The sequence below is a fragment of the Ostrinia furnacalis genome, unplaced genomic scaffold, assembly GCF_004193835.3.
Source record: "Ostrinia furnacalis isolate ACB-3 unplaced genomic scaffold, ASM419383v2 OfSCF7590, whole genome shotgun sequence".
NCBI classification, from domain to species: domain Eukaryota; kingdom Metazoa; phylum Arthropoda; class Insecta; order Lepidoptera; family Crambidae; genus Ostrinia; species Ostrinia furnacalis.
The window spans coordinates 795,620-820,130 of NW_021137829.1; the positions used below are offsets into that span (position 1 = coordinate 795,620).

General features: G+C 38.6%; 2 protein-coding genes across 2 annotated transcripts in view; one reads left to right on the forward strand and one right to left on the reverse strand.

Annotated features, from left to right (window-relative positions):
• The window catches only part of pyd (zonula occludens-like protein polychaetoid), a 93,267-nt gene that overhangs the window by 31,868 nt on the left and 36,888 nt on the right, over positions 1 to 24,511 (forward strand). The window lies entirely within an intron of this gene.
• Positions 15,985 to 24,252, reverse strand: LOC114365409 (uncharacterized). The gene is made up of 9 exons (XM_028321978.1): positions 24,160 to 24,252; positions 23,373 to 23,428; positions 22,864 to 23,098; positions 21,992 to 22,112; positions 20,716 to 20,990; positions 19,714 to 19,772; positions 18,596 to 18,851; positions 17,612 to 17,720; positions 15,985 to 16,961 (listed from the first exon to the last, which is right to left on the reverse strand). Exons 1-9 carry the CDS (start codon positions 24,210 to 24,212, stop codon positions 16,023 to 16,025), a joined length of 2,103 nt encoding a protein of 700 aa, XP_028177779.1. The 5' UTR covers positions 24,213 to 24,252; the 3' UTR covers positions 15,985 to 16,022.

Sequence of the window (24,511 nt, forward strand, 5' to 3'; positions counted from 1 at the left end):
TGTCATATCAACGTTCCTAAGGGCAACATCAATCTTCTCTTTAAAACTCCTGAATTTGACGTTTAGGCTCGATTTAGGCTTGCATATTTTCTCTGACCTGGATTTAGCAAAAATACTCACGGAAATCGTTTAACATTTCAAATTCTAATAAAGTTTGGTTAGTGACGTCATAGCGCTTGACACAGTTGTGTTGTGTCGTTTATGGTAATTTTGTTGACTGTTTCTTGCGGACCGATATACCTTTACCGCTATTCCCATTTAGCAAACGTTCTTGTTTGACAGAGGCGCTTACGAAAGTATACTTAAGCGAGTTCTCTAACGCGTATTTAAATAATTATTTTACACTACGCTTTCTATTCCTAAACTAAGCAAATTTCTTCGAGATTAAAAATCATAATTATCAGTCCTTAGGTCTTCCTCTTCACTGTAGAAATACTCAACTGGATCTAATTTATCTAATTTACTTTTTTTTTTAAATTCAACGACTTTCGTCATCACTTCGAATCGTTGCAGCACGGATAGAGAACGTTTGTTTTGAATATAACGGTGGGTACTTTCCAGTAAATTCCAGTATTCCGAACCGATATTTGGGCCGCGAATTTGTTATCAAAATACGTTATTGGTTTCGTTAAGCGTCGCAAAGTTGGCCAAGGTCACGTCATCGCTATTTTTAAATTAAACTCGAGTTTGGGCCTCAATCGGTATTCGGTGCGGCAAGGTTTTTTATCTGCCCCCAATTGAATTCACAGATGGCTTGAAGTAAAGCAGGTTGTGGTTCGTTCTTTCGTTCGTTTCAGCCAAATGACGTCCACTGCTGGACAAAGGCCTCCTCCAAGGTTTTCCACAATGCACGGTCCTGCGCTGCCCGCATCCAGGCTCTTCCCGCGACCTTTACGAGATCGTCGGTCCACCTAGTAGGAGGCCTGCCCACGCTACGTCTTGTGCGTATATTGTTGCAAATAGCTATCAAATTATCCTGGTAAAATTAGTTGGATGTTCCTGCTACTATGTTGCAAATAGCTATCAAATTATCCTGGTAAAATTATTTAGATATTCCTGCTATTACGCATGTAAATCGTCATCAAATTGTCCAGTCACTCATTTTACCCATAAACGCCCGTATTCACAAACATTACTATGAGGTATCACAGTGCACGTGGACTCACAGGGTGACACACGAATCAATCACAGAGCTATCTATTCAACGCTGTGCGTTCGCTGCTGTTGTCTGTATATTGAAACAGTCTATCTAATTCAGCATATAAATAAAATTCACTACATAGCTAGGGAGTAGGAAGGAATAAAACTGGTCAATAACTCCAGTGAATTTATGGCCTAAATCGGCCATATTGTATTAGCGTCTCCGTTCCACTTTCGCGCCAATAAAACCGAAATAGACGTTCGAAATAGGAACGAGTAGATTGGACGCCATATTGTTTATAGGCCGTTATAAATTACATTGTGATGTGAAACTTATACTACCAAGATAAGGCAGATAATATTCTGTTTTGACCGTTTAAAACTTTCTGAAACAATCGACACTCATTGCGTAAAGCCAAAAAGTTAAGATTTTAAAACTAAAAACTACCTTTTTTTACTAAAAGGATGGACATATAAACGAATCGGAGATAATTATTACATTAATTCATAACACCATAAAAGGCTATAGGATTGGTATCCCGTTACAGATGATTCATTTCTCTTACCTGTTGAATCATCAACACGACGTCAATGACTAACTTCCGTACTTGAATTTAGGTTTCAGATAACGACTGATGCAATTATTGGCACATAAGAAAGCTGATGCCATATTTGTGAATTGGTTGAAATCAATTTACTGAGTTTTCGAAAATGTTCCTTCGTACCCGTTTTTGGTCCTTTGAGGCAGATTTAATTGGGTTTTGGTTGATGTGGCAGATTTCGTATTATTAAAACTTGATTATCTTACAAAATTATAGCGAGATAAAGTGATTTTTAATTGAAATAGTTACATCAACCCATCATTGCATCGCGCAATTATTGATTAGTTGAATTACAATTATTGATGTTACATCCAGATTAAATACTCCTGATTGGGCAGCATTAACTAATTTTAACCTTAACCCACAGGCTAAATATAGTTAATTGTTAACCGTTTCTTCACTATCAACCTTAACTATCACTCTCAGGGTCGGAAAATAAATAGAACTGTTATGTTGGATGTAAAAAAATTTGGGCACACGTCCATACCTTCGACTCCGCACGATTGTACGGATGGGAGGAAAGCTCTAGAATAATCATAATAATATTCTAAACTCAAGGCTGGTCAGTAATATGTAAACAGATTTGAAGACTGAAGAACTAGGGGCTTAGTATGAGTTTACATGACGTATTCGATATCGACTGCGTCAAAAAATCTATGAGCATTTTAGTTCTTGAAAGTATCCGCTAGGGGCGCTGTACAATCTGTCATACATTTAACGTTATTTTTTACGCAGTTGATATCGATTACGTTTGATGTAACTCACACTAAGCCCCCAACAGAGTTCCTTAGTTGACACCAATGATCAACACTTTCAAAAAACCATTTCTTTCAAAAAAACGTTATTCTAGACGGACTTGGATGTAAACAAAACACTCTGAGCATATCAACTCGATTATGTAAATAAGCAAAAATACCTAGGTCACCTCAAACTATTTGCTATCTACTCTAATATTAAACGCGAAAGTGAGTCTGTGCGTTCGTTGATACTAATTACTTCAATACTGATATTGTAATGAGAATTAAAGACTGATGCGAGTGTTACGTTAGTTCATCATCATCATTTCAGCCATAGGGCGTCCACTGTTGATTGAACATAGGCCTCCCCCAATGATTTCCATGTTGATCGATTGGTAGCGGCCTGAGTCCAGCGCCTTCCTGCTACCTTTTTAATGTCGTCGGTCCACCTTAGTTGTTGTACATTAGTTGTTAGAACGTAACGTCTCGAGGGGTCTCAGTAAAAAAATATCTTGGAAGTTTTGAATACGGGACGCATAAGACATTCTGTGATTGACTGATACACAAGCGAAGTCAGGGGCACAAGCTAGTGCAACCAAAATACAAAACACACGATAACAACATTTATCACGTATGCAATCAGGTTTCATAATGCGTAGCAGATGTGGCTTGAAGGTTATTATTTAGCAAGATTTTAGCATCGTACAGTCAGCTTTAAATAGTTTGTAATACCCAAAGTAGCCAAAAAGTTCGTAACACGTCTATGCTGCATTGGAATAAGGTTGTGTTGTCGACTTTTTGGCCACTTTGGGTGTCATTAACTATTTGACTGACTGTACAAATGACAGCATATCAAGGAAACACGGGACATCTTACGTGGTTGTAATAGGTACGATACGCCCGACGAACGACGGGGTGTTATTAAGGGGAATTTATCCCCAGTCCAAGAGTATCAAACTGTTGGTTGCACTACGTTGTATTTGGTTCACAATCACAAACCACTAAGTCAAGCTTAAAATATAGGGATTCTTCAAAAATGCATAGCGATTGTAAGAACATTTACAGCTCATGACGTCACAAGTCCTACAGATTATATTCTTAGTTCACCTTCAAACCGGTTACAATGAAAGCAGGTTAGATATATTCTCGACTTATAGTGATACGTAGTGGGTCTCTATCGATATCTCCAAGGGGTCGAAAATAAACAGGTTGTCGTTGGGATGGAATGGGACCTGGATTTTTGCTTTCTTCTACAATCTGGGACTATTCCAACCTCTCGTTCTGACCGCTGTAAGTGCTGCAAGTTGCAGCTCCTGGTTAAAGGGTTGCAGCCTGCAACCCTTTAACCAGGATCTACAGCTTGGCCGCTAATAAAAACCTCACCAGGGAAGGTCGAGTTTGTTCCGGGGGAAAGTTAAACTGTCATTGGACCGCAAATGCGGTATACTTGCAAGCTTTATTATTATGTTCTTGCAAGAAACTAACAATGTGCAGATGCGTGGGAGTAAACAAGAACCGATACGCGAAACTTGCCCTAAAGAAAGATGACGTAACATCGATGACCCTTCGTTTCTCAATGGCTTATGTTTACAACGCGGTCTGCCATACGTCACGTACGCCACCGAAGACCTACGTGCGAGGTCTCGCGAGAATGAGGGTCATGGCGAATTAGCGAGTGATTTCACCGTTGGACAACAGATGCATTTTGCACCCATACATTTTTTCACAGCATAGTGGACTATACAAAATTTTGTTGGGAAATGACACCTATTGTAATTAAATTGGAGTTCAGTTTGGTTTTATGGGCATTCTTCTGTGCTACAGACAGATGGCAAGCGTATTCAGTCAGGTGCAAAACAGACTTCCGCTAAAGACTGTCGTTCGTATAGAGAGCGATACATCAAGATTCAAGATAAGACTGTCTTATGTACTTGCGATTCAGTACTTAGGCCCTTTCCAGGGTATTTGTACACGTCCCAAATACAGATTTCCCTACCACCACTTCGGGACAACATTATTATGGGCAGGTGCTGAGAAGTGGCGTGAACTCATGCCCATTTTCACCATCAATTCCTAATTTTTAAGTGACCCCTATGGTAACACATAACAGGAATTTTGTTTTCAAATAGGTCACTTAAAAATTATGGATTAATGGTGAAAACGGGCATCAGTCACCTTTGTCAGCCTCTTTCATAGATACAGGAAATACGTTAAACTGATTATTTTTGACTTTGTCTTGTGTCTTATTATTATTTAAATTAGCATTATTATTGTATTGCTAATTTCTATAGGCGCGGCATAGATGGCTCTGTCGCCACTCGTCACGTACCGAGAGCCCCTACAAGGTCGCGCTGCGTGCGTACGCGCAAACGTTGCGAGGATATCGAATTGGGTCAAAATGGAGGCAAATAAGACAATTTTGTTTGCGTACTAATGGCACGTAAATACTGGCAGCGTAACTAGTTGTAATATTTTTTTTAGTCCCGATAGCCCCTTGTATATTTAGCTTACCACGAGGGGCATATTATGCTCCTTGTGTTACGAGTGGGCTTACCACAATGGTCGAGCAACGATAGGATTCAAACCCGCGTTCCTCGGATCTCGACCACAATGCGACCCCTTCACCGTTCGGCTATCGTGGCTTCAAATGTATTTCATTAGATGATATTATGAACTCAAAAATATTCAATCTCTCATTGAGATGAGTCTGTTTCTCATTGATATCTTACTTGATACAGGCCAAGAGCTTTCTCGCTGTGGATACTTAAATGTGTGGTAGGTAGTCAGATTCTGCTGTGCTATCGACTACACTACAAGTTGATGATAGGAAATAACTATCATTTCTCAAAAGGTATAGTATCCTATCTATTTGTGAGAAAGTCTAGAATTTAAGACTTTTTTTGATCTGGGGACTAGTTTTTTGCAACGAAACTGTAGTTTTAAGACACAAAGGTGCTCAAAATACAATAGATTTATTAAACAAGTTATCTTAACTTAAAATCACGCGGTGGACGGATGCTCAAAAACAATATTACATAACTCAAATCTCTCTAAGAATGGTCGTCTACCAGTTGGCTATGTATTGATGTAAAAAACATACAAGGTGGTCCACTTTTTGTACCCGTTTCAAATGCAACCTTGAAGATATTATTATGATGTATGTCTTCCATGACGTGTATGCTGTACGCCCGTACACTTCCTTGACACCCCGCAGATAGACTTTTTGTCGGCCGATAGTTTGGTCGGGCTGTTAATCAGTATGAACATGTAGGTACCTATAGTACGCATATTCCGCGAGGAATGAGGGATCTGACTCGGACACAGACTACACTGACACCGAAGTGAACCGGACAGTGGTATCCTCACCGAACGTCACCACGTCGGAGGAAATGCTCCAGAACCTTGTCTTCAGCATCACCAGGAGCCAAGAGGAATCCAGCCCTACGCTGATAGAGAGAGAGCATCCTACCAATTTGTTATCGGCCGATTCCTCATAGGAACTGAACAAAGTAGAGGTCGACAAAGTCTGTAGTCTGTAGAAAGTCTAGGTATAACACACTGGGTATTATAGCTTATTTTCGGTTCCGGCCCGCATTTCAGGTGTAGGTGATTTCCGTAACGCCTGCCATAGGACCCGTATTCAGGGCACCATTTTCTAAATCCTGCACGGTTTATGCCGTTTATGTTTATTTATTTGACGATAACGGCAACGACTACATTTTTCAATTAATCTATCACCCTTAACTAGGACAAAACAGATTTTTATTGATAAGGAACGAGATTATCTTGTACTTCTTTGATAGCCGGGATTGATAAAATAACAGAAAAACTTCTTTGAAGTGAAGTTTTTCCTCAACAGATGGCGTTGTCTGTGCTTTAGATCACGGTGCAACGTTGTGGTGGGTTAATTTCAAAATTAGTCATTATTCACAAATTGCGTCACCCGTTTTAAAATTCTCGCAGCTTTGTTAAATGTCTAGACGACCTGGTTAAAGGACGGATTTCCACAAGCAATAAGTATACGTATTATTAACAGATTATAAGGCCCAAATTCCAGATAGAGATAACCTAAAAGCGCGCATTTACGCACAAATAACTAAAGTTTCGGTATCACGCAATCGCGCTGTGACTTTGTAACTGCGTAGATTAACGATTCGCGCACCTGGTTAAATAAATACGTTTCGCGAAAATTCGTGGCTATTGAGCAGGTTACGTAAACCTTGTTGTTATTTGAATTCTTAAGACACTAGGCAGATTTGCATCCAAAAAACGATAGTTTTAGGCGTAGAAGTCACTTGAAATGACAAGTGTACTAATGCTTCAATAGCTCAGTGATTTGAGGAATCAACCACAAGCGAAAGGTTGCAGGTTCTATTCTCCATATTGCAATAAGTCTTCAAAGATTAGTCCCAATTTGTAAAAAGGAGCAACAGATTTTCAGGGATTAATCTAGGCTTCAATATTGCCTAGGATCAAGTTACAGCTCATATGACGGTATCCACGTGGCTACCGCATGACATCGCTGTATATGCCTAGTCATTTTTCACCTGTATGAACTGTTTTGTACTTTTGTAAGTGTCCATACTTTTTTTGATAAAGTGAACAAGCACATTCAAATTTTGTAAAAAACTTACGATACATAACAACTAGTACGTTATGCAAGTGTTATCAACGACCCGAATAACCTTATCTCTGAATATGGGTAACTGCGGAATACTATGTTACCAAATATTCAACGAGTGGGAGCTTATCATAATCCCGCATACGTTTATGGATATTCTGTGTAAATTGATTGAGATTATTTTGTTTTGTTCCAAAATTTTACCTAAATGGATTTTTTTAATAAGAAAGAGTGTATTGTTCATAAAATATTGCTGTTACATAAGAATTGAACCAGGTTGCTTGCTTATAGCAATTTAACGGTTCAATAGTTCCGTAACCATACAGAAGTACAAGTAATATAAGCTCACAGTCATTGTATTACATTGTCAGGAAACATTGCACATAACATAAATTGACAACATAAAAATGGGACTGTTTAGACAGAATAATTAAGGATTTGCTAAACAACATTTGTGGAAGTCTTTGGGGGAGGCTCATGTTCAGCAGTGGACGTCCTGTGGCTAAAATTATGATGATGAAACAACATTTTTGCATTTATAAGTAACTTTTCAGGTGACAAGACTTTCCAATAAGAATTTGAATGCAACAGTGTAAGCGTCATTCCAACATTTTTTTGCTGAAAAATGAAATTAAAAAAGGATTGTAACCATCCAAGCTGTACTTTATACAGATGGGTTTATGATTACCTAATCCTTGAACAAGTACAGTGAACATTGATCTTTGTAAGTTCTCATTGATAATATCCCATGACTACAATATACTTCTAATAGCTGCATATTGAGCCATAGTGATTCTACTTTGTTTCAATTCAATGGAAAAGAACATGTTTCAACAAGAACCATTTTTAAAATAGCAGTTGGTGGATTGTTACCAAAAATCAACCATAAGTGGGTAGTACATTTTATTTTATTATTTCAAATTTTGGTAGATGAAGCATTAGTTATTTTATTACAGAATAAACCCAGATATTGTAAAAACCCTCAAGCTAAATTTAAAGAGCTATTTCAACATAATTATCCTGGTGTTGTAATAAAAGTATTTAAAATGGAAATTAACAAGAATTATAATAAGATTTTTTTGGAAATATGACGGTTTATAGTAGAGATGAAACGGATAGTTGTTTGGCCGGATACCGGATACCGGATATCCGGCCAGCTGCTAGGCCGGATAGCCGGATATCCGGCGGCCGGATAGTTGGCCCATTGTCTCGTTGCATGTCATGTCGAGTTTAGCGCCGCACAGGTGCTTTGAATGCGATCAGTGGGTCTATTAATAGACTAGACTAGTCACACTTTAGAAAATCGAATCCGTCCGAATAGAATGTCAGATTTTGCCACTTGTCTAGGGGGCAGATCAATTCGGGCGATTTCGGTTGCTATCGTGTGTGATTGAATAGCAAAAATTTAATTTGTTTACTTGTTGCGTAATCTGACTGAACTGCATACATCATAGTTAGGGAGGCGAATAGGGGAATTTTCGGCAATACTCGAGCGTGGCAGTTTAAGATATTATGAGAGATACCTTAGACCTAATAGAACAACCTTGTAAAGTATTTAGCTCTATATGTAGTGACGCGCGCCTAGGATAGACGATCAGATTAGTAAAAAAAAATGGATAGTCTGAAATACTCGAGCGCGTCAGATTAAGATATTGGGGGTTGATTTCGTTTATGCTCAGAATGCCAACCTCACAAAATGCCAACCGCTCGCAAAATGACAACTTCTCAGAATGCCAACTTCTCGAAATGCCAACTTCTCAAAATGCCAACTTCTCAAAATGCCAACTTCTCGAAATGACAACTTCTCGAAATGACAACTTCTCGAAATGACAACTTCTCATAATGACAACTTACAATTATAATGAATGCAAGAGCAGTGAATGCTACCACAAATAATAAAAATAATTAAAAACTCCATATATTTACAATATCTCAATATATTTATTTGTTACTATACAATCAATCAATCAATCAATACACTAGGGTCGTATCTCATCAATCTCTCATCTCAAATGTCGATTGAATGACATCGTTCGTTCGTTTCAGCCAAATGACGTCCACTGCTGGACAAAGGCCTCCCCCAAGGTTTTCCACAATGAACGGTCCTGCGCTGCCCGCATCCAGGCTCTTCCCGCGACCTTTACCAGATCGTCGGTCCACCTAGTAGGAGGCCTGCCCACGCTACGTTTTCCAGCCCGTGGTCGCCACTCGAGAACTTTCCTGCCCCAACGGCCATCGTCTCTACGAGCTATGTGCCCCGCCCACTGCCACTTGATTTTAGCAATTCTGCGAGCTATGTCGGTTACTTTGGTTCTCCTACGGATCTCCTCATTTCTGATTCGATCACGCAGGGAAACTCCGAGCATCTGCCAGTGTTGACATATGGATCCGAAACGTGGTCGCTTACTATGGGCCTCATAAGAAGGCTCAAGGTCACCCAAAGGGCGATGGAGCGAATGACATACACCTATATAATTGTTACAATCATTGTCATAATCGGATAAACAAAAACCTGATAAGGTCACAGTACACTTTAAATCATAAAATAGTGTATGGCGAAAATAATGTTACGTTATGAGGGTAGTTTTAAAAAATGCACAAGTTATACTTGTTAAAACTATATCGCCCTTGTAATTAGAGATGGGTAGTGGGTAAAAACCCATTTCACCCGATTGGGTTTAAACTGGGTGATTTGGGAGCGGTTGGCATTTTGAGAAGTTGGCATTCTGAGCATAAACGGTTGATTTTAGTGTTTAAAGACTAAATTTAACTAATCTGACGATAAGTCCTTGACGCCGCCGAGTTATAAGGTCGCAAACTTGTAAAAAAAACGTTAATCCGGCATTCTCGAGCGCGATTTTTTTTATTTTGAAGAATATAATCTAAAACTTACTAAAAATACAAAATCTGCCGGTTTCCGCATGACCGGAAGTGTGGAGAAGCCATTTCGTCTTCCTAGGGCATATAAGTCGCGAACGATACATTTTACAAAAAAAAAGTTTAAACAAACATTTACGTTGGTTGTATCTATCGCTTTATTGACATTCTTAAATTCCCCATTTCATCAAGGAGAAAGAAAGAAAAAAAAAGAAACCAAAAAACCTTTTTCGGTCAGATTAAGAGAACCCACCAACATTTTTGTCAGATTAAAAAAATATGTTTCAGGATACCGAGATAAACCTCCCCTATGAAAATCTGACGCGCTCGAGTATTTCAAAAAAACTTTTTTTTTGCATTTTCTAAAATTCATCGTATATACCTAACTTATCGTCACGCCGAAATCGTCAGTTTTTTTTAAAGGGAGCTTCCTTGGGGCCTACTTAACACCCCTTCCGAAAATCTGACGCGCTCGAATATTTTTTTTTTTTTCATTTTTGGTTACTTTATATGCCTACCCCCACCACGCAAACCGGCAGATTAGTATACCGTTGTTATCAGAGGCACTCGGGGCATACGTAGTATGAATATCTGACGCGCTCAAGAATGCCCAAGTAACTGTTTTTTTTAACATTTTTGAAAAACCGTACACGCCAAACCCACCGCTAAAATGGTTTTTGCCATACGAGCTTTTCTTTTCGAAATTATTTTATCTTTCGATTTTGATAGGTCTCGACGGCGCCGTTGAATTACGCCATTTAGCTACCTCGCCTCCCTAACTATCATGTCATCAGACCATCATAATATCAGTGAAAAAAAGATCGCCTTTTTTATTTGGCAATATTTCGACATTAACAGATATTTACTATTTATGTAATTCGTCATTAGAGTGAATAGCCCAGAAAAAGAAATGAATTTTTTGAATGGCCTTAATACGGCTTTTTTGTAACTTTTTGGACTTTAAATAAAAGCCGTCATTATTATAAGCCATTTTATTTATATTTACCTCAAAGATTAATGTATTTCATTTTATTAATGGGAAATTGTCGTAGTTTTTTAATATCCGGTATCCGGCCGGATAGTGAGTTACTATCCGGTATCCGGCCGGATAGTAAATTTAGGCCGGATATCCGGCCTACCGGATAGTTACCGGATATCCGTTTCATCTCTAATAATAATGCATTTATAATTTCGCGTGGGCGTATGGGATTCGGTAACGTGCCTCTGCTGTGCTTCGACCTCTTGCCCAATAGCAGTTGAATAATCACACTAAATATAGGCAAAAGGTTTTATTTTGAAATCGAAAATGACCTATAAAAGTACCATGGGCCAATAGCATAAAATTATAAAGTTTTTCTTTCCAAAACTTGCCTTTCATCTGTTTTTCTTGCCATTGACTTAGAAAACTACCTAATAGAAAGTGCTAGTTGTTTAAATAAACCACACTTCAGAATTCTAAACTGCATTTGCTTGTCAAATCGTTTAGAATGTGTTTTAAATAACCCATGAACATTTTCCCATCGAGAGAGACGTGCCTAGAGTTAAAAAAAACCGGCCAAGTGCGAGTCGGGCTCGCGCACAAAGGGTTCCGTAGCAGCAAATATAATAAACTTATTATGTCAATTTAATCAACCTATCTCAAAAACTATAAGAGATACTTTGATCAAACCAAAAATCGTTGAAAGAGTTAATTAGCATGCATCACCTCTATTTTTTTTAGAATTTTATACCCCGTAGTTATAAAAATAGAGGGGGGGGGACATACTTTTTACGACTTTGAGAGCTGATANGTTTATAGGCCAATTTGTAATAAAATATGTATTTATTTGTCAAAATTAAGGTCCTAACATTGTTTCTAGATGGTTCTAGAAAGGATTGAAGACCTTTTAGGTAGTTAAACGTAGTCGAGAAACATACGGACTTTCTAGTTACTTTTGCGTGGGAAACCAGATTTCTCTCACATAAAAGGCTAGCGGGACAAGAATTATGCAAATAAATGTACACATATACGGAATTTCGCCATGAAGAAGACACAGGATGACCTCAAAACTGGTATGGAACTACTTTTAGGTTATGTTTTAAAAAAATGACGAAAATTTCGAAATATTACTATAAATATACTAAAATAATAAAGAAATCGCATTTTCTGACTCACCCGGATGCTTCCGTGATGGTTTTTTTGCTAAAAACCACCCAATATGTGGAATCTTTTTTCTGGCACCTCGTACGACAAACTATACTTGACAGATGACGGGTTGTTGAATTTAAAGATGGCGCCTAAAATTACGTCATTCGGCGGGAAAATTGAAAATGCGATTTCACCTTACTTTTTATTTAATCTAATGCAATATAAAATTATATTTACGAAATATATAGACTTACCTCATAAAATGTTGTGATGTGTGGATATAAGTAATATCCGATGAGCTTTTGTTAGCACATTTGAAAGTTCCTCTTCAGTCCGATTCCGTGCGCTGTTGCCAGTTGGCTATTGCGTCAGAAAATGAATAACGTTCAAACGCACACATTTCAAAACACTGAAACATAACTTTCAGTTTATTTCACTGCATTCAATTTCAGTAATATAAAACAGATCACAAAATCTATAGTTATTAGTTAAAACTCAACTAACTTTTGTATAAAAAGTTTGGTGTAAGAGCGGCAACGTCGCTACTTTATTTTCACTCCTCAAAACGAAACAAAGAAATTTTGAAAATGGAACGAGTCAATATTTTTCTTTAAAAACCAATTGGAAAAAATCACGAACTAATTTTAAAAAACTCAATTAGAATTATTAAAACGAAAATTGGAGCTGCGTAGAAGGCACAAAATAACTGTTGAAACTGGCTTTGCTTTTGATCGGCTTGTTTTTGTTTCCTACCTTTCGCGTTGTAAACAAAGAACAGTGTTGCCATATAAATAAAACTGAGAAACTACTACGTCTTTAGTAGATTTACAAATAGCTATTTTTCTCAATATTCATTCGTTTCATATTTTGTTTTTATTTATTAAAAGTTCCAAGATCATAAGATTTTTAAGGTAACAAAAATGGCAGACTGTTTTTACGTATTTTAAGATGTTGTGTAAGTAATATTTGTATTGCCAACGTGGACTGTTTCGAACACTTGTATTTTGAAATTTGAATTTAAAAATTCGAACGGATTGTTTTTTTGTGGGACACTGCAAACAGGACGTTTAGCGGGCTAACCCATTTCCATTTTCTCTTACTCTCACGAAATGGTGATTGTTTGCGATAAAATTAGTGTTAAAACTCGTACCTACATTCTTCTGAATTGGATCCTGCAAAAACCAGTATAATATCTGCAAAGGTTCAGACGCCGTATGAATAAGCCCTCTAGATGGAATCACCACACCAGTCCAGCGGTCGACGGTTTGGTTATTATGAAAGTGGTTGTGTACCTACTTACTCGTATTACTTAAATTAAATCTGTCGATATAATTTTTAGGTTTGCCATTGCCACGCTGAAGTTCAGCTTTGTTTTATTAACGCAAGGTAGGTATACGTTCTGTGTTTTGTAGGGTTACTTACTTACTACTGCTGTCTGCTGCTGCTTGTATGCAAAAAGCAAGGTTAAAAAAATAACTGAGGAAAATAAACTTTCAACTTGTGTTTGATACATAATATAACGTAATTTATACCTAGAAGTTATAAAAAAAAGAAAAGTTATAAAATTGATATTGTATTAAACGAGTTTATTTTGCAAAAAGATTTATTTTTATCAGTAGCTACTTTACTTACTTATTACTACTAAATTAGTAGAAAGGACAATAACATAGAAACATTTTAAAAGCGCGGGAATTTTGAATATTCGCGCTTGTCGAACCGAGAATAAAAACAAATGGCGCGAAAAACTAGTGAATTTATTTTTAGAACTTTTAAATTGTTACTATTTTAATTTCTTGATAATAAATAAAAATTAATAGGGTGTTTTTCATGTGTTGTGTTTAGTTTAGGCCTATTCCTCCTTTTATATCAATTTATTATTATTCCTTGTTTTATTATGAAGGCCAGCTAAAACTACTACGATAGTTTACTATAGGTAAAAATGAAACAAAGAATGCATAAATTAAATAGAGATATATTTTACTGAACAAAAAAACTTACAGCGTTTACACTTTCTTATAAGAACTGAAATACCAATAAAGTATTCCCAACTTCTAAAACTACCTTAAATATAAAATTGAACATCTATAAGGATAAAAACGATAATGGCAGAGCTATATTAGGTAATATTCGCAACATAATATTGTTTTAAACTTTTGGAACTTGATACCTCGCAGACTTTTTGTCGGCCGATAGTTTGGTCGGGCTGTTAATCAGTATGAACATGTATGGAAGTGCGCACATTACACTGATTTGGTATCGGCCGATTTCTCATACAAATTGAAAGCCTATCCAACGGCCGACTAAAAATCTGTAGTTTGTTTGTCTTAAGTATACCACGTAGCTACAGTAAAATAGCACCACAACTAAATAAGAGTGACGTCACTGATCTGCTTGATATACTACACCTACTTATTGCTAAAATATTTATTCGCAAGTAGTTTTATAGATTATAAAATAAACATACAAAATCAGCTCATATAACTTAAAGTTCTTGCAACTCAGAACGCGAGTGAGCTTTAGTTGTGTATGTACGTGTACATACACATAACGATAGTGTAATGTAATGTCTATCAAAACTTTTGAAAAACTAACAGTATAGTTCCAAAATACTGAACTGTCCTATGCATGACATTGACAGTGGGGCGCCACCGTCAATACCGGATCGCTGGTTCCGATTTTTGCCATGTTGGAAACCAATAGTTGAACGATGGTAGCGCCCCCCTGTCATTGAGTTTGGTGGGACAGTTCAGCGTGGGTCATCTATAGCGAGCTCACTCGCCTTCGTGAATTGCAACAACATACATAATTATGGTTCGACGATGCTTTAATACTTCTCAAAAATCATAAACAGAAATATAAAACTACATACAAAAGTATTTTTAAACACTAGCCGCATAATAAATAAGCATTTTCTTAGAAAATAATACCGGAACTGACATTTACAACTTTTACAAGCCTGCGAGTTAAGTGCGCACTTGGCGGCCGTGACGTCACAGACGCTCTGGTACGGACGGGGCGAGCGCAAGTGAGTGCGAGCGACTCGCATTTCAGCGAGATGCGCAGTTAACTTGACCTGGTTGTACTAATATTATAAATGCGACAGTAACTTTGTTTTCTATTCACGCTTAAACTACTGAACCGATTCGGATGAAATTTGTTGTAGAGATGAGATACATAAGGTAAGAGACAGGAAAAAAACATAGAATAGTTTTTATCCCGGTTTTAGAAAAGGGGAAAAGTTTTTTTTTATCCACAACGAGGAAGCTCTTGGCCTGTATCTCACCTGTTGGTAAATAATGATCAGGCCAACGGTGGAAGCGAGCTTCACCCGGTATCCTCAACCACGGAGGAACTGGCTATCTTACCTCTGTCCTGTGATAGACCAAAATCTACTCAATAAAAATAAGACGGGTTTTCCTTCCTCACGCTATAACTCCAGAACGCACGAACCGATTTCCACGGTTTTGCATTCGTTGGAAAGGTCTCGGGCTTCGTGAGGTTTATAGCAAAGAAAATTCAGAAACTCCACGCCTAAAAGGGGGGGTAAGACAGGATCCACGCGTACTTAGTCGCGGGCGGCCGCTAGTCCGTATATAAAAAGTGCCAAAAGCGAAATACTACTCGCTGATTAATCACGATGTCTCAGAAACTACAACACCTACAAACTTAAAGGCAGGTATTAGTTCCTTATCGGCTGTAACAGACATCTTCTAAGAACGAATTTTACGAAACTCCACCCCCCTTAAAAGAGTAAAAAGGTAAAAAGGTTGGCTTTGTATGAAAGTCCTATGTTTTTACGCGTACGAAGGCGCGAGTGATCGCTAGTCTATAAAAGGCACAACTTTACTAAAAGACACTTGATTTTTCGTAGAAAATCAATCATAATCACAAAATATACTTATGTAGATCCAAAATACTTATTTTTCATTTGATTTCAATTTAAAAAAGCTCTGAATGGATGTCTGTATCAAATTGTCCGGAGACCGTTCATTCTTGAAGTGTTTCTTCTTTATCGGTGTCACATCTTTTTCAGGCTTGCCTATCACTTCTCCGGACTTCTTATCAGCATATTTTAATACATACTGCTTTAGAGTTTTCTGTGGTTCCGATTTGGATGGGCTTAAATTCAACGTTGGATCTGATTTCCAAACGTATACCAGCTTCAAGCGTTTTCTCTTTTGATTTTTCTTTGACTTTCTTTCTTCGGGACCCTCCGATCTCTTAGATTTCTTCTTCGATTTGATTTTCACTTTCTTTTCTTTACTGGCAGCTTCCAAAGCGAAATCTATGGCTGTTTTAAGTTTTATAGTACTAGAGTTCGAGTTGCAATCACTATGCTTATGACTGAACGTACATTTGAAATCTCTATCTACCTCATTCAAGTACTGACTCTTGAAGCTTTCCAAATCAATATCAACAGTATTTTCCTCCAAAGATTCCTTATCTCTTGGACTAAATTTGAACGCACAGAATTCATTTTTAGCCGGACTTTTAACGTTTGTAAATTTCAGTACCACATCATTTGCATTCTCAATCTGTACCAGATCTATGTTGATGACATTGTTGTCTTCTGATATCTCCATGCTCGAATCCTTTTGTATTTCAACGGTTTTTAACTTTTTTGGGGTATCAAATATTGGTACACTGTTACTGTCATCAGCTATGAACTCTGGGGGTAACTCAAATGTGCTTCTGGAGTCATCGTCTGTGTCAATATCTATGACTTCGTTTGACTTCTGACCTTCAGTATCCGGGCTGTTTTCTGTTTGTAATGATTCTGTGTTCGATTTTTCAAGGCTTGTATTGGTGAGAGATTCTTGTTGAATTTCTCGTTGTGGTGATTCGAGTTTTGGTTCCTGAAATAGGAGACATTTTTATTATAAAAACACACACTCCTGTGGCATTGTGAGTGCCTACACTCGAGACTTTCTCTGCTTAAACGGCCATCAGTTTTAAAGAACTATGTATAAAATATGTACTTTTAAGTTTCCATGAAATACTGTTTACACTGCGTCTTCCTTTACGTGGTTACTACTCGAGAAATTTCTGCACACATCGTATTCAGTAAGAGCTACTATTCGTTCGCATTCCAGGTTGCAAGTAATGTACGTACGGCACCACTACATACACAGTGACGCGTAGAATGCATTCTGCTAAAGCCTGGTCCGTGAGCACGTAGAATTTTGTCCAATGACCCCAAGCTACCCATCCTTATCGCTCGCGACTGTGTGACGGGCGCCCGCAGTGAGTGTGCGAGCGCGACAGCAACATAATGACAAAATTCTACGTGCTCACGGACCGGGCTTTACAACGATATGACTTCCGGGCCTTTCTCACACGAACATCCCGTTTGAAGTGTCCCGCAAAAAACAGATCCATTCTAATTGGAATTTAAATTTCAAACACACTTGTGTCACGGTAATACTATGCTTGTGTGTTCACGTGATAAAACTGGATTACCGTGGGAAAGGGCCTTTAGAAGTGTTTGCATAAAATTAATAATTACCTGATCTTCTGTAGTTATATCTATAGCGTCTTTTAAAGGAGAGGCCGGCTCTTTAGTCTGTGTTTTATTCTGTTCCATTGCGTCGTTTACTAAGTCTTCTAAGATGCCACTGGAAAAAAACAACATAATATTTTATAACATTTTCGATGACATTTCTGCTTTTTCGCAGTTTCTTACACAGTTTTTCATAGTTAACAAAATGAGGGCTAACGTATTTAGCATCTCAAGTTGGCACCACTGTAGAGTAAGGTCACTGTCACTTGCTAAAGTCCGGTCGCCGAACAGATAAAATTTTGTCCAATGACCCCAATCTACCCATCCCTATCGCTCGCGCGTAATTATATTGCTGTCGCGACTGTGCGACGGGCGCCCGCAGTGAGTGTGCGAGCGCGACAGCTAATAATTATGCGTGAGCGATAACAAATGGGTAGCTTGGGGTTATTGTACTAAATTTTATCTTTAGTGGCGCCAACTGGTGAGCGCTAAAACGTAGCCTTCATTAGATTTTTTTTACTATTACATAAGAATTACTTTATGAAAGGCTCAAAAAGTACCATTTTCCAACCAAAGTAGCCGAAAAGTTCGCAACACGTCTTTGTAATGAGGGCTATCGTTTTTATACTTAACAGTTGGCACCCCTGGCGATTGACAGGACCTTACTCTACAGTGGCGCCAACTAGTGAGCGCTAAAACGATAGCCCTCATTGGAATGAGGTTGTGTTCTCAACTTTTTGGCAACTTTGGGTGTCACGAACTATTTGACGCTGACTAACAACGTAACGAAGAACTGACGGCCGATGGGGTAACAAGGTTCTGGAGTGGAGGCCGCCCACCCACAAGGTGGACCGATGACATCATAAAGGTAGCAGGGAAGCGCTGGACGCAGGCCGCTACCAATCGATCAACGTGGAAATCATTGGGGGAGGCCTATGTTCAGCAGTGGACGTCCTATGGCTGAAATGATGAATGATGTATAATACTTACTCCATAATCTTCCTCTTTCTGCTCATTGGCTTAGGTTTCCTGAACCTATGTCTCAATTTTTCCAGAACGTTCGGTGCAATTTCCAACTTGTCCGTGCCCAAACTCTCAATGCTCTCTCTGAATCCTTGCTCAATCAATGTTACTGGTGACAGCATTGTGTTCTCAATATCTTTTGATGATCGTTCCGCTGCTTTTGTGTATCTTTTTGGTGTTTTCAAGTTTAATTCTTCACGACTGCTCTCTAGGGTAGGTAAGTCTGAAAAAAATATTTATTTTAGATATTTGACTGCAGTCGCACCTGGTGTTAAGTGGGATGCAGTCTAGGATGGTACATATCTACCTTATAAGTGCTTATTCAATCTCGCCTTGAAAAGGCCCGAATTACAGTGTTTGGGAAAGACAGCAGCAGGCATTGATTGGTTGTTATGTGAAGTCATACATTAGACATTTATATCGAAACACTATGGTGTAGTGGTTCATAATAAGGGGGCGTCCATTAATTACGTGAGACAATTTTGGCAATTTTTCAACCCCCCCGCCCCCCTTGGTGAGATTTTTCCAGACCCCCTCCCCCTCCCCACAATCTCACGTGAGATTTCTTAAAATAAATATTTGCAATGTAAATGGGTTAGCTATCCTTCGATTAGGATTTAATATTAAAAAAAAAAGTTTCTTCAAATTTCTTCATTGTTTAGACGATTTAGAATAAAAAATTGAATAAACTATCATTATCATCTTATAATATATTTATTTTTTAAATTTATAATAACCTAGTTATCTCGCAATTTGACCCTTTTTCATGCTGAAAAAAAATTACGTGATATTTGTCGAGACCCTCCCTCTCCCCTGCGTGAGATTTAGTGAGGTTTTTCTTGACCCCCCTCTCCACCCTAAACGTCTCACGTAATTAATGGACGCCCCCTAACGGAATACTATGCCGGGTTCGATTCCTGCACAGTACAAACATTTGTATACATGGGCGTACCCAGTACTATAAGTCGCTTCGAAGGAGTTACTAACCGGTCTTTATGGAAATCATTGGGGGAGGCCTATGTTCAGCAGTGGACGTCCTGTGGCTGAAATGATGATGATGGGTAAAAAAGTAAGCTAATAAATACCTTGCTGCTCAGGCTTTGATTCTGAGGATGAGTTTATTTGTGATGATGTACTCGAGTTTCTGGAATAGAAAAATAAAATTATGAGTAAAACGCGGAGCGGAGCAGAGTAACCTATCCATTATTTGCACATTTGCACTCCGCTCCACTTCGGTGGAAATGGATCGAGCGGAGATGTGTCGGGTGCATTTGTTTTACTATAAAATTTGATAGCGGCGGTGGCGCGTCGCGGAGATTTGCGGAGAGGTGCGTTGCGGAGATTTGCGGAGAGGTGCGTTGCGGAGAGGTTCGTTGCGGAGATTTGCGGAGCGGTGCGTTGCGGAATGGTACGTTGCGGAGAGGTGCGTTGCGGAGATTTGCGGAGCGATACGTTGCGGAGATTTGCGGAGAGGTGCGTTGCGGAGATTAGCGTAGCGATGCGGTGCGGAGATTTGCGGAGCGGTGCGTTGCGGAATGGTACGTTGCGGAGATTTGCGGAGAGGTGCGTTGCGGAGATTTGCGGAGCGATACGTTGCGGAGATTTGCGGAGAGGTGCGTTGCGGAGATTTCCGGAGCGGTGCGTTGCGGAATGGTACGTTGCGGAGATTTGCGGAGAGGTGCGTTGCGGAGATTTGCGGAGAGATGCGGTGTTTCTAATATAACAATAGACTGATAGCTGACAGCTACGCACAGCTCACACATCTCCTCTCGTCTCCGCACCGCTCCGCTCTTCTCCGCTCCGCTTTGGTGGAAATAGCCTGCCAGCTTCGCCGCACAACTTTGAATTCACTCCGTCTTGGTGAAATATGCTTAGTACTAATAATAATAAATAAAAAGCCTGTTTATTTTCCTATAGGTATCTGACAAAACATTGTTTTATAGTTTCTTATTAAAATTTCTAGATTAGTAATAATTTTATAATTAATTCTATGTTAGTTTACTTATAATATAATGTGTCTATAGGAAGTCCTTCAATTTCTCTCTATTCTGTGCTAGTTTTATCCAATATGCTTAGTAGGTACATACCTATAATAAGATTGTCTTTGCTTCGTCCGTCTCAGTATCCTTCTACCAGCTACCGATTCATTTTCAGAGTTATCAGCCGCATTGTCTATGGCAATGTCGTCGGGTGGGCTGGTGTCTATGGTCTCAATTGATGAGGGTAGTTCGAAGGAGCTTGCAGGGTTATCTATGATGACGTCATTTGACTTTGTAATGTCGTTTTCGCTTGTCTGTGGTTTGCTTTTTGATTCTTCAAGGTTTTTGTTTGTCTCTGGTTCTTTAGTATCTAGAGGGGGTAGCTGAAATTTAAAAAATGTTTGTTAATCTATACTTTAATATTATAAAGCTGAAGAGTTTGTTTGCTTGAACGCGCTAATCTCAGGAACTACTGGTCCGATTTGGATAATTATTTTTATGTTTGATAGCCCATTTATTGAGGAAGGCTTTAGGCTATATAACATCACCCTAAAGCCAATAGGAGCGGAGCAGTAAAGAAAAATGTTGCAAACACGGGAAATATTATTCAAACTACACTCAACATCAAATAAACCGCACCTTCCGCGACGCGAACTTTAAAGATTTTCTTGTGACACAATCATGGTGTCCCAACAATATTGGTGTTATTTGAAAGCCCAATAAATATCCTTAAAGAAAAATACATTACATTTCTAAATAAATGATTAACATATACCATAAATGTGACTTGAAAATAGACCTCACTTTGGGCTCACCTCTGGGATCAATTAGACCAATTTTTATGGTTATTAAAACCAAATAAAGATCTCACGTGTCCTCTTTAACAGATGGATAGCGATTAATCCCAACTTAACAGTTTTATAGTCATAAAAAATGGCTATAGCGTAACTACCTATTTTTTGAAGAAGTGACTCTGGATCCTTGTAAAGACACATTTTTGGGGTAAAAACCTTTCCTTTAATGAAATGAAGTTTAGAACTAGGCTTTCAAATGGTACCAATGTTGGTGGGAAGTGGGGATGCAAACGTTTGATAAGTGCTTGTCGCGGGAGGTGCGATTTATTTGATGCCGAGTGTATTTTCACGCGTACAAAGTCGCTAGTATTATATAAAACTAGCGGCCGCCCGCGACTTCGTACGCGTGGATCCCGTTTTACCCCTTTAGGGGTGGAGTTTTGTAAAATCCTTTCTTAGTGAGCACCTACGTTCTAAAAGGAACCCCCATGCAAAATTTGAGACTCCTAGCACTTGTAGTTTCTGAGATTTCGTGATGAGTGAGTCACTCAGTAAGTGACCTTTCGCTTTTATAGATATAGATGTATTACCTGATTCTCTTCAGTGATTTTTGTAGTGTCCTTCTTTGGAGAGAACCACGCTCGGACCGGTTCTTTGGTTTTAGGTTTTTTCTGAATAATTATGTCGCTCACCAAGTCTTCTAATATACCGCTGAAATTAGTAAATAATATATTAGTATGGACATATTGTTAGGTAAGTGACATCATGGTTAGCTAATGCAAATTTTCGGTTCGAGCAGTTTGGAATGCATTTAAAGATTTTAAAGTCAAAGTCAAAATTTCTTTATTTGTTTAGACTAATAAATAGTTCTTACAAATCGTCATTTTGCTCTTAAGGAGCCTCTACATGTCTCATAATCTTTTTACCCTACCAGCGCTTCGAGACCAACATTTGGCAAGTGCTGAGAAGAAGCGCCGCAACAAACTCAGTTACCACTGTCTGCCGGTTAATATCAATAAATAGAAATAGTAGTAGTAGATACATTCTCTCAGTGGTCGCAGGTTTTTTATACTTAAGTACACAGATGGCCCGCGTCCCCCTTTAAAGGTCTTTGCGCCTCCCACTTTGGGAACTAATATGGATGTTTCCTGGGTCAAAAAGCAAGAGTTTTAATTAGTCCGTCAGTTAACTTATCAAAAAATACTCTACACGTATTTTTCACTTTTTCAAACTAATGAAAATTTAAAGAGATAAAGCGCGCCAAAGTTCATAAGAAGAGGCCCGTGACGTCAATGCGTGCATAAAAGAGCCGCACGTTGTGACGTCGTGCGGAACTTCAACGCATCATAACTATGTAATTATTTGTTAGATTGACAAATTTTTATATGTGTCCAATATTTTTTGATATTAAACATGACGGACTAAAAAAATTTTTTTAGGAAACTAGCCTATTACTACTTACTCCACAATCTTTCTTTTCTCACTCAGTGGCTTGGGTTTTCTGAATTTATGCCTCAATTTTTCCAGAACTTTTGGTTCGATGACACTCTCTGCTGCCCCCAAACTCTTGGCTTTTTCTCTAAAACCTTGCTCTATGAGTTTAACGGGCGATAGCAGAGTGTTTTCAATGTCTTTCAATATGGTTTCAGTGCCTTTATATTTTGGAATTTTCTGCTCTTGAGTTAGGTTTGGTACATCTGAAAATAATATTAATTTTTAAGGATATTGTTGCTTGAAATAAAATACATACAGGGTGGAATTTTGTCTTGCCACCTGGAGGGAAAGTACTCTAAAATACTCCTAATACTGTAGATAGAATAATTTACTCAAAAAAAACATTGCCTTATTTTTGAAAGGAAAGAAAACTGCATTCAAAGATTTCCTGCATAATTATCGAAGATTCACTACCATACCATTTTTTGTAAATAAACACTTTATTAGCAAAAAAAAGAAAGAAACTAAAAAAACTACCTTGATGCTCGGCTCTTTGATTTAAAGAATTGGATTGCGATGATGAACTTAAATTTCTGAAAATAAAAATAAAAATGCAAAATAAAATTTCAAATTAAAGCCGTTACTTAATAAATAAAAGCCAATAAAATTATAAGTGTAGCACTTAACTCAGGTAGTGCCTTATGTATGGGAGGCACGGGAGGGTGTCTTTGTGACGTCAAACGTCAGCGAGACTTCAGTGGGTCTAGACAAGTGGCACTTTTTGATCGAATCGAAAATCGAATCCGTTGCAACTCCATACAAAAAAAAGACTTCGACCACCTTTCGACATAAGTGTCACATTTTGCATTTTGTCTAGGTGCAAATTAGACAAAGCAGATGCTTCTGTGGGTCTAGACAAAGTGCAAATTATAATCGCAAACCAGTCGAAAAGTGGTCGAAAAGCCCCTTTTTTGTATGGAGTTTTGACGGATTCGATTTTCGTTTCGATCAAAAAGTGCGTTTTGTCTAGGGGGGCAGATTTGTACCCTGCCACGTCATAATATGTCAATGTCACTCCCGTGCCGCTCCCATATCCAGGCACTGACAGCAAACAACAATAGTCTATAGTCTGGTCTCCGAGCACGTAGAATTTCGTCCAATGACCCCAAGCTACCCATCCTTATCGACTGTGCGACGGGCGCCCGCAGCGAGTGTGCGAGCGCGACAGCAACATAATTACGCGCGAGCGATAAGGATGGGTAGCTTGGGGTCATTGGACAAAATTCTACGTGCTCATAGACCAGACTATAGTCTTTATACATACCTGTAATAAGACTGCCTTTGCTTCGTGCGCCTCAGTGACATCCGACTCGGCATCACCGGTCCAGTCTGCGAGTTGTTTAGCTGTGATGCTAATACCACTGGAAAAATATTAGAATAGGTTATGGCATAACCTTAACTTAATTTTTATCCGATTGAAATCTAGGAGGGAGGGAGGGTTCAAGTCATACCTAGCTTCTGGCCTAGGAGGGGGAGGGTTCAAGTCATACAAAACTTCTGGCCTAGGAGGAGGAGGGTTCAAGTCATACCTAGCTTCTGGCCTAGGAGGGGGAGGGTTCAAGTCATACACAGCTTCTGGCCTAGGAGGGGAGGGTTCAAGTCATACCTAGCTTCTG

Excerpts from the sequence above, each read along its gene's own strand:
- LOC114365409 (XM_028321978.1), bottom strand. The coding sequence starts at position 24,212 with ATGCCGAGTCGGATGTCACTGAGGCGCACGAAGCAAAGGCAGTCTTAT. Across the intron at positions 18,852-19,713 it reads ATCAAAGCCTGAGCAGCAAG|ACTTACCTACCCTAGAGAGC; the intron begins GTATTTATTAGC and ends TATTTTTTTCAG. Across the intron at positions 17,721-18,595 it reads AGAAAGAGGAAGATTATGGA|TGGCATCTTAGAAGACTTAG; the intron begins GTAAGTATTATA and ends GTTTTTTTCCAG.